The sequence below is a fragment of the Haliotis cracherodii genome, unplaced genomic scaffold, assembly GCF_022045235.1.
Source record: "Haliotis cracherodii isolate W230 unplaced genomic scaffold, xgHalCrac1.p SCAF_10, whole genome shotgun sequence".
NCBI classification, from domain to species: domain Eukaryota; kingdom Metazoa; phylum Mollusca; class Gastropoda; order Lepetellida; family Haliotidae; genus Haliotis; species Haliotis cracherodii.
This window is the reverse complement of record NW_027266265.1, coordinates 29,079,483-29,091,143: the sequence shown is the minus strand read 5'-3', so window position 1 is coordinate 29,091,143 and position 11,661 is coordinate 29,079,483. Positions and strand designations below refer to the sequence as shown.

The 11,661-nt window shown below is 42.0% G+C and overlaps 1 protein-coding gene across 1 annotated transcript; it reads right to left on the bottom strand.

Annotated features, from left to right (window-relative positions):
- Positions 1-485: 485 nt before the first annotated feature.
- On the bottom strand, positions 486-8,023 carry LOC139448597 (chymotrypsinogen A-like). Its single transcript, XM_071230163.1, has 7 exons — positions 7,819-8,023; positions 6,915-7,025; positions 5,672-5,846; positions 4,190-4,362; positions 3,925-4,071; positions 2,621-2,769; positions 486-1,025 (listed from the first exon to the last, which is right to left on the bottom strand). Exons 1-7 carry the CDS (start codon positions 7,886-7,888, stop codon positions 852-854), a joined length of 999 nt encoding a protein of 332 aa, XP_071086264.1. The 5' UTR covers positions 7,889-8,023; the 3' UTR covers positions 486-851.
- Between the last annotated feature and the right edge of the window lie 3,638 nt (positions 8,024-11,661).

Genomic DNA, 11,661 nt, shown 5'->3' with positions numbered 1-11,661 from the left:
CGTGAAAAATCCCAAAGTGAACACAGTCGTACACGTTTAAATCTTTGGTAAAACAATTTTCATAGGTATGGTGTTGTCAGACCAATAACCTGAGATTCAAACCAATGATAAACAGATCCTGGCACGACTAAGGGAAGCAACTCTGTCCACCTGTGGCCCAATCGGCTAAGAGTGCACCGGGCACGAATGCAGCTGTTGGGCGTTTACCATTATGGTGAAACACATTACACATGGGTATGGTACAGAGAAACCAAGACACTTCGGATTCAAACCCATCATCATAGAATCCCGGTCCGCCTGAGCGACACAATCCTGCACAGCGAACAAGGCCACCTTTTCTAGTAGAAGACTCCGGAGTCAACAATCGTTACTTTTTGTGGCAGTGTTTACCGGTGTAGGAAACTAGTGTAAAAGTGTCTGCTGAGATTTGTGTTTTGCTATTAGGATGCAAATATTAGCTTGGAAGGCAGCACAATACGATAATATAAATGCAAATTTTATTTCAAAGCAACAGCATACCCTACATCTCCCGTTGATACATACGGCCGCGATGTGGTAAAAAGCTATTTTAACCAACAGCGTGTTCCGACAAATCAGCTTCCAGATACAAACACGACACTCACAAAAAGCGTTTTGCTACGCCCTTTGGATCAACATACTGCTCGAACAAAACAGCCAATAGTAGGGTACAAAAAAATCTTATGCAAAAAGGTCTGTTACACATGACCTCATTTATGTTGCTGACTTAAAATATGCGTGTCAACGTTAACACCCCACAGCATTGTGGCCGAATGTCTTCACGGGGGATTGGGGAACGTGGTGTATTCAAGCTCGTGGTGTCGATAATGGGCTTAAACGCCGTTAATTGTGTCTTGTATCCAGTCCCACGCTCCGTAAATGTCTGTGAAGATGAAAAGTTGATCACTGCAGGCGCCGTTGCCGTTGGTGTAGTGGGACACGATTCCCTCCGCTGTCCAGAAGCTGGAAGTGTCGTTCTGGCAGACTAAAGCACCTCCGTTGTCCCCCTGAAGTACATTTACCACATGCCCTTATTAATAAGATGTGTTCACGTTCTCGCATACTGTTTTACCATTATGCATTATGTACACTGGAACTGTTCCCAAAGCAGTTTCATATGATTTACTTATTTTAAAACTGCTACAGTGAGTGAGTGAGTTGGGTTTATTGAAACATTTACTTCACTCATATCACGGCGTGTCAGCTTAATGTGGGAGGGAAGCCTGAAGTAATGCAGGTCTCAGACGTTTACCACTTCGGTGACACCCACGAGCACGGGTATGGTGCTGACAAACCTAGAAACATAATCGGGGCGAATCGGGATTCGAACCCACAATCATAGGTTTTCTGGCGTGCCTAAGGAACGCAATTCTGCACAGCGAATCGTGGTGCCTTGGACGGCTGGACCCCATGGTGCCCACTATTTGATATTGATTCATAAACACATGTTTAATATATTGTCAGAATAGTGGGATTCGAACCCACGATCAAACTTTAGGTTTCTGGCGTGATCAAGGGACGCAACTTTGCATAGCAAATTGCAGCGCCTTAGATGATTGGGTCACCCGTGACTCAAAAACTGCTCGACGTCATGTAATATATACTCTTTAAAACAAAGCAGAGGATAATCGATAATAACAGATGATACAGAAATGCAAAGAGGTATGGAATGGTCATGGATGGCTTAGAAAAAGGAAGGGCTATGTGTAACATGATATTCGACAGAACATGTTGTCGGTGTATTTTGAGGGTGCTAGCGACCATGAAAGGTGACAGGGGGTGTGTTTGTAAAACATGAACGATTGGTCAAACATTCGTTTGTACACCTTGGCTTGGTCCGAATCAAATTTCCAATAATTTGAGTAAATTATCGAGTGAGATGGGTGTAGTGCCACTTACGTCAATACTAAGATGGACTGTGCAATTAGAGTGTCACGTTTCTTCAATCCAATTGTTCATTCAGACAAGGAAATGTGTTAATAGTTTAGAAAAAGTAGCGGATGGCCTTTGATGTCGGCGTACATGTATCCCCATCACGTCCCCGACTATTGCATTCTGGCGATGGTTGGCTGCTGGAGGTACATACATGCACGGTGGCCACGAGCGTTATCGTCTTGAAAGACGTAGGTCAGCATGACGCGAAAACGGTCCATAACCAATGTGCACTGGCAGTCATAGTGATCCCGCCCCAACAATACAGAGCCATCACCTATTGTCATGTTGCAATAAACTGAGGCACGTGGCCGGGATCCAAAAACCATTTCGTTATATCTGTCAGTTAGTTTCAACCGTAGTTGACTGTATATCCTGCTATGTTTCGGGTGTGTTGGAGCGTTAGGGTTTGGTAACGAAACGGTTTTATTCTGACACTCATTTCAAAGCTGATCTTTCTTCTCACGACCCGTCATAACATCAATATTTCATGACCTCCTACTTTTTTGGCATATCTCATATATCAATATCACCTGAGGTTTTTTCAAAAAATACATTTCTCACACTCTTTACATCTGTTACATCTTTCAGAAGACAAGATTCCTGCAACAATTCCGTTCCAAATAAAGGAAAGTTGTTCGTTTCACTTTAAATGCCAGACCCCACTCACGCGACAAATCCCCGTGTCCGTCTTGGTTAAAACGCCGCAGTGTGTTGTCGGTGGTTGAGGCGTCCCTCGGATGTGCTCACAGGTGCGATCATCAATGATGACGGCATCAACAACCTGACGGACCCCGGACACCTGAGGATTGGTAGTCTCTGAATGCACAAAACAGATAAATAATCAAATGTAATCTGTTCACTCTTTCTTCTCTCCTTTTTTAGAATTGGAGGTCACATGACCAAGATTACAATTCATATAAACAATTTGGACAGTGGGTGGATACTTTTAACAACAGCTATCAAAAAGTATATAGTTTCATTTATATCAACTCTTTTTTGTACTTTAGATTATGGGTAAGAATGCCAAATTTGGTTAGCATGTGTGCCAAGTCTGTTACTATCAAAGGTGATGTAAGATACAATATTAGGGATTATAATAAGAGAGAAATGGTGAGTTACCAGTTTTGCATAAATGTAATCTGTACACTGTTCTGAAGTAAAAAGCCTTCTGTACGGTACGGATATATCTCTTTGGGTAGGTATATATATATATGTATATTATGGGTAGGTTTCTCATCAGTGTTATTATACCAACGGATAAAAACGGTTTCCGTTGGGGTCACATACGGATAAAGATGCAAATATGAAAAGTCACGGCTCTCTAAATACAATGTTTATTCCTAATGATATTTGCCTTCCCAAACCACAGATGCGTGTTTCGGCGTTATTGCAAATTACAAGGACACAGGATCACATCCTCCAGCCAACCGACACGAACTGATCCAGGCCCTTCAAGAAAATGGCGACGTTTCCTACGTGACGTCATCAGTAACTGACATTTTCTGTGCACCGGAGAGTTTTATGTCTTGTAAGCAGGGGGACTAATACACGCTATTAATGTGACATGTCATTGAACATGAGCGATTTTTGACGTGTGTCCTTTTTCCAATAAAGATTGTTTTTTCTACCTCACCTCAATTCGGGCAAATGCCATGCTAATATCGGATGTTATATGACTGTCATTTTATATGCTGATTTCGTTGAGATTTTGATATTTTCAATACATATGACTTCATGCATCTATCTTTTGTTGTGTCTAGAATAGAATGATTTATAACTATGGCAAAGTTTTCTTTGGATATCAGTTTACCTACCAAAAGCATAGATCTAAACAGATATACGGATTAAAAATGCTTTGTCAAGATTGCTTACCTAACGTGTTCCATATTTTGTGTCAAATTTAGGAATGATTTGAATAAGTAAGTTTGATAAGGACTCCCATTTTGTCTACATTTTTTGCTACTTTCATACCTGCTTGATCTGTATATCCGAAGCCAGCTACTTTGCAGTTTCGTGGTGATCGGAACACATTGTACACATCTGAGGGTGGACACACACGGTTGATTCTGTCGGAAGGAGTTATAGGAGCAGAAAGTTGTGCAATGGCCACGTTGTTGACTGAAAGTGGAAACAGTCCAAATGACACATATTTCATTGCGAACACTGTGGAAAACACTGACTGGGTAATAATAAAAACGTTCGAATGTCACGTTCATAAATACATTACAAGACTTACTGAGAACAGCCTCTGGATTAGTATTGAAAAATGTATCGTATTGGTCGGCTGTTTTGAAGAGGACATCGGGATGCAGATGCACCGCAGCCAGGTTCCTTTGCTGTTCCTGCGGTTCCTCTACCGCAGCATCGTAGTTCCCCATCAACACACGGCAGCCTCCAGCTTTTTCACAACTGCAAACAGAAATGCAGGAAAGAAATGAACTGTTTTCAACTTTTATTGATCTGCTTGATGTTGAAACCTATGTCCAGTTGGAATTACAAGATGAAGAAGCTATGTTGTCATTTTTCTTTGGTGCTGATACTCACTTCTCACAATGTATTGATATAGTTACATGGGAATCTGTTATACTGATATTTTCTGATTATGTTCTTATACTAAAGCCTTACCTTGATTATGTCATCTGATCTAACCTTTTGTACTGTGTGAATGGCATGACACTGGTGCTACTGTCTTGTATTGTATATATGTACAGGTAATATGAGTTTGTGTGAATACGTTTGATTAATTATGTATGATCTTCGGATTAACTTCTGGAGGAAATAAAGAATCTCTCTCTCTCTCTCTCTCTCTCTCTCTCTCTCTCTCTCTCTCTCTCTCTCTCTCTCTCTCTCTCTCACTCTCTCTCTCTCTCTTAACCAAAGCAATGTTGAAGGCGGCGTTAAGTCACTAACTCACTCACTTAATTCGTAGATGAGACATGCGAAATGCACGTACATGTGTCGAAATCACGAAAAACGTACAATGCGTTTAACTTTATTATACTATTTTTATCATTTTAAACATACACGTTTCGGTCAAATTGTAAGACCACACAAGCTGTTTTCGCCTGGTGAGGAAAGGTAATACCTGCGTAACGATACACAAAATTCATATTTTTCAACATAATTACACAATCAATTCAGCAGAAACTACTTCGAGGTTTTATTATTTCATTTAACCAATAATTGCTACTGCTTGGTACCCCATTCCTCAGTCAACAGAGACAGAAATGTATAGTGCGTGGGTTTGTTTTCACGTCGTTTTTAGCAATAGTCCACCAATAGCACGGGGAGGGACACCAGAAATAGGCTCCATCCATAAGGGAAATCGAATCAGGGCCTTCGGCGGGATAATTACACCACAAAGATACCCGAATTGAATTGTTCCGTACATTGTTTCTTTATGTGTGTTCTGATAGCAACGGGGGGCACGGGGGGCCCACTAGTCTAAGGCGCAGCGATTCGCTGTGCAGAGTTGCGTCCCTTGGGCACGCCCGAAGCCTATGATTGTGGGTTCGAATCCCGGTTCGCCCCAATTATGTTGCTAGGTTTGTCAGCACCATACCCGTGCTCTTGGGTATCACCGAAGTGGTAAACGTCTGAGACCTGCATCACTTCAGGCTTTCCTCCCACATTAAGCTGCCACGCCGTGATATAACTGGAACACTGTTAAAAGTGGCGTTCAGCCCAACTCACTCACTCAGTCACTAATAGCACCAACCTTGTTGCGCAGTAGGCATCAAAGGCAATCCATGCCATGTCGATGAGGACACCCCCACAGACTAGTTCTCCAGTACCATTGTCGATGACTTTGACGAGCCATGGGTTCTCAACAGCACTATCCGGATCTCCGTTGAGGACACGTGGAGTCACCAGTATACCACATGGGGGTGGAGCTGCCAGACAAAGAGAAGACAATGTGAATCAAATCTCTCTGGCAAGTGTGTTGTCAAGTCGTCTAAACGTCCCACATTAAGCAGCAACGACGTCATATAACTGGAATACTGTTAAAAGCGGCGTTGATCCTGTGTACAGCCTATAGACTACACATGCGGGTCTCGATTATTCATATTCACGAACAGTTGCTCATATGTTCTCCTTACAGTTAACATTTCTTTATACAGGCGCAGTGTCCGAAGTTACTGTTACTGATTTTATTCTTAATTTGTATACTTGGGACTCCCAAATGAGTTTGAGACAACCGGGATTTCGAAACATCCAGTTCCACAGACCAGAGTATAAATGGTAATAAATATAAAAGAAACTCGCAGGGAATGAAAGGTATGTTCGAGACAACAAAGACATCCGAGTTCGACACAACGAGATTTGACTGTATTATATAGTGACGAGTATGGCAATCTGTTCGTTTAACACGTTTGCTACATTAATTATCAGTCTGGAAGAAACTGTGAGGATAGATAAAAAAAAATGGGTGGTTATTGCCTGTTGGACAGGGACCGCCTCCGTGGTCTAGTGGTAGAGCGTCCGCCCGGAGAGCGGAAGGAAAAGATGTTTAAAGATGGTACTTGTTGTTACCCTGTCTGGCGCTCGGCATGAAGGGGCGAAAACAAGGACTGGTCGGCTCGGAGTCAGTATACTGTGTCTGAGTGGGGTATTCATGTTAAACTGCGGCATGGTATATCAGTGAGCTAGCACTATACATCGACATCAATCCGGACTTGTACATGCAGCCGCACACACACACACACACACACACACACACACACACACACACACACACACACACATGCATGCACGTCGCTATATAAGTGCAATAATCTATGACGCGACGTTAAACCCAATTTCACCTCACCTCACCGCCTCTTCGACATATCAAGTTTAAACGCATAAATCAACCAGATAGTGATCGGGATCCTGTATAAGCACAGTCACATCTAGTTTGTATGATAAAATAAGGATAGTCAGATTCTGATTCCTGTACGGATGAATAAGGATATACCAACTTGGAGTTCCAACACAACATAGGGAGTCATTCAGGCAGAGGGATGCCAAAGGCTGGGTACCCGGTGGGCACTCGCTCATATCATAGCATGTATGCTGCTGTATCTCGCATGCTGAAAAAAGAAAGAAATTTGAACAATCTTTTTTCGTATTAACGAATGTATTATCGATGAATAACTGTTTCCTTGTAGGCAAAAAAATAACCATCTATCATAAATTCAGAGCAGTCTCTGAACCTCGAAGCAAAACACACCATTGACATGAAGTCAACGGTTGACAAAGTCCAATGGGACAAGAGCAGAAGACGTTCAACTGTTGTCAGATTTAGACTGGCAAAAGAAAGCATGCATTTGAAAATCGGATTCGACGAAACAAAACTAGGCTGAAAAGAATGATATGTTTGGTGAAAAGGAAATAATCAGTAAACACTTTTATACATCTGCTGTCAAAGTATCACCAATCGTGTTCCTCTATTTCACAACATACTGTATTTGGATGCTCGAGATCGCAATCCAAACTTACACACTTTTGATTTGTTACTTTCTTATAACATTTACCGATCGTCAAAATTAGTAAACAGGGCAGAAGTATTTGTAATTCATTTGGGAACATGCATAAACATGGTTTAAAAAGTTGGAGATTTGGAGTTTATGTATATATGAGTGATAATAACGAAGCAGCCTCCCTGTGTGGACATCGGTCAGATGTGGAACACAAGACTCCACGCTTGATGCACGAGCAGACTAAAAATGCAGTCAAGAGATCCGTGTCTTGCACATCACCGTACCCGAATGGCTTGGAGTGTTCATGTTTTCAATCACTGGTTTTCCGGACCAAACTCCAATAATTTCAGGCCTTCTCGATGCAGGTTGAATATTTTTGAAAGAGTAACTGATTCTAACTTACGTGGTTTAAAGACAAATCCAACGGAGACCTCAGCAAGGCAACACGCCACGAGAGCGACAGTGATCTTCATGGTGGACAAGGAAGCTGTGTGCCAACGCTCCGTCTGACTGTCTCCTTGCGGGTCACAATTTATATCCCTATGTTATGTATGCCCTTCAGTATCTAGCATCTCTTTCTTATTCACACAGTGTATGTTGGGTGAAGATACGAGTGTAAACTACAAGTAGGCATTGTCGAGTTGCTTTCAAACCCCAATAGGAGGTCTTCCGCTGTTGTGTTATTTTAATCCAAAAAACCTCGCATCCGTCTCTAAATTGACATTCTTCACACATGGGTGAACATTAATCAAAGATGCCTTAAAAAAACAACGCATTGAAGTTTTGCACGTGGCTAATTACAAATCTCCAGTACTTGTATGACAGGTTGCACGATTGTTTGAAAAAACCCTGATAATTATGGAAAAATACAAGGAACGTCTGACCCACAACGCTATGTATAACCTCGTACAAGCTGGGTAAACACATACATGTGTTAACTATATCCACTGGTAATTCAGGCCCCCATAGCAAACTATATCCCGTTACAGAATTCTTCAGTTCATACAGGTGATATAGTCACATCCATTCGGTGAATGTACATTTAGTACGCAATTTTTGCAGATGCTGATAAATATTTTCAATAATTTGTTCATTGAAAATTTATATAATCCACATCAATTGCATCAGTACCAGTGAGTGGCTGTGTCTCCTACATATGGTATGAGCCCTGATATCTTGCGATTGCGATGAGTTTCAATTGACAATGTGTATTCAAGGACTTCTGAGTAGTATCATGATGAACTCTCTCTATCAATATGACTATGATATGAATTTCATTTTTTGTCTTCAACACATGCTTGCCGTAAACGGATACTAACGGGATCGGGAGGTCAATCACTGGACTGTCTGGTCCAAACTCGAATATTTACAAATAGCTAGGATATTGCTGAGTGCGGCGTAAAACAACAAACTGTATCATCAAACCTTATGCACAAATTGGCGTTGCATGCTCGAATGTCTCGAGAAATCCCTCCCCATCATAGCAAGAAGTGTAGTGATTTGAATATTCACATGATTTAAATATATAGATGTATAGGTAGCTGATACCGACTGTTAAATGTGTTTACATTTCACTCATTTCAATATCATCTGCGGCTCCATGCGGACTTTTACAATCATCACTCGTGTAGCAGTTAGTGAGTTGGGTTTAACGCCGTTTTGACCAGTCTTCTAGTCATATCACGGCACGGAAAGCCCGAAGTCATACTGGCCTTTGACGTTTACCACTTTGGTGAAACCCAAGAGCACGGGAATGGTGCTGGCAAACCTAGAAACATAGTCGGACCGAACAGGGATTCGATCATAGCTTTCTGGCGTGGCCAAGGGACGCAACGTCCCACTGCGAACTGTGGCGCCTTGGACGACTGGACTACCCGTGCCCCCCATTCGCGTAGTAGGTATGCGCAATGCCTATTGTTTTAATCTGATTTTCAAGGGGAAATTGATGTATCATTTAGTCTGGACATGTTATGTTGTGTGATTCCCATAGCACCAATGTGCAGTTACCAAGCATTCTTTGGAAATAGATGAATGGCTATTTGTTTCAGTACCGTAGTCATATTGAATATTTTTTTTAACTTTACCTAGCTCGTTAGAGACGCCATATATGTTAACAAATGGCCGTAAACCGAGAGGATTCGTGTTAGAGTTGATCCCCGTAATAGGCGACTATTACTGATGTTAATCACTAGATTGTTTGTTAATGTAACTGCATTATTTTGCGAAGTTAATGAGTGAGTGAGTGAGTGAGTGAGTATGGCTTTACGTCGCGTTAAGCAATATTCCCGCAATATCACGGCGTGGAACACCAGAAATGGGCTTAACACATTGTACCCATGTGGGAAATCAAACCCGGTTCGTCGGCGTGACGAACGAACGCTTTAAACACTAGCCTGGTACTTGTTGTTACCCTGTCTGGCGCTCGGCATTAAGGGTCCGAAACAAGGACTGGTCGGCTCGGAGTCAGTATACTGTGTCTGTGTGGGGTATTCATGTTAAACTGCGGCATGGTATCTCAGTGAGCTAGCACTACAAATCGGCATCACTCCGGACTAGTACAAGCAGCCACACACACGCACACACACACACACACACACACACACACACACACACACACACACACGTACATGCACGTCGCTATATAAGTGCAATAATCTTGGACGCGATGATATACCCCATTTCACCTCACCTTACCTTCAACACAAGCCTACCCCACCGCCCCTTTGTGATGTGAAACAATTAGCGAAACAAATATATGTAAATATCACGTGATTTCGATTGGCTGAAATCGTACAACGCATAACAGGAAAAAATAGTATGCACTAAGTAATACAATCAACGTCCAGCACTTGCATACGTCAAACGTTGAAACATGCTGCACATTAATTGTAGACGTAAGGCTGATAGATGCAACATGCAGTGGTGATAACATATACCGTACGTGCTTCAAGGTCAAACTGAAGTGCAATGGCCGCTGTCACCAGTTTACTGAGTGAGTATGGTTTTATGCCGCTTTTATACCATATTCCAATGGGGGACACCAGAAATTGGCTTCACACATTGTATCCATGTGGGGTATCGAACCGGGGTCTGAATCACAGGATCAGACAATCCAGTGATTGACATCATGGAATACGATGACATGGATATACCAAGTCAGAGAGCCTGACCACCCTATCCCGTCAGCTGTTAGTCGCCTCCAACGACAAACATACCAGTCACCTCTTACAGCAGGCAAGGGTTGCTGAAGACCTATTCTCAACCCGGATCTTCAAGGGGATAACGAGATTTGGAAGATGAGGGTGTTTTTAGTGATTTGGTTTGCTGCGTTCTATTACAAAGAACAATATTGTACATATGTTCATGTAAATCAATCACCCAGCAACAACACAAACAGCACATACATACCTGAACCAGGAAGAAATGCTGCCTTTTCTACACTGAAACTGACAGGGAATTTCGTAAATATGCACAGTCACTTACCATTGAAGATCCCATCCATTGATGGGGGCACACACGGACTCGCATTCCTTCCTGTGAGCAAACAGAACATTTTTAATATATGTTTACCATATACTATAAAGGAAAAATAGTTTACAACCCTGCAAGTCATGGTAGGTCAGTAAGGCGTTATTAGTTTGTGAATGTTCTCTCAAACTGAAAATGGAAGTTTCCTATACAGTGAAGGAAAATTATTGTAAAAGTAATGTCAGGCCAAGACAGTTCTCTTAAACTGAAAGCGGATTTTCCAAGAACCTCTTCGTTATGAAACGGGTCATACATGACAGTTTGATCATTTAGCACATACCGATTAAAATTTCAAAATATTGCAAGGTTCCAGTACGAATATTCACAACGCATTTTCGCATTCAGAAACATACTTTTTTGGCTATTAACATAAACGTTCATGGTCATTAAAGGTTATACATGTTACTGAGTACCGTTCACAGACATGTATGTATTATGTATATGCTGCACTTCCAGTGAAGAGGCGATGTACCTTGTGGTTAAAGCGTTCGCTCGTCACGCCGAAGGCCCGGGTTCGAATCTCCCACATGAATACAATGTGTGAAGCCCTTTTCTGGCGTCCCCGCCGTGATATTGCTTGAATAGTGCCAAAATCGGAGTAAAACAATTTTCTCACTCACTTCTCACTCTCATTCCATATTACAAACGTCGCACGGTGGGTGAGATGTCGAAGGTGCCGTATTTCCATTTGTAGAGTTTCGCTCCTCTGGCGTGCCAG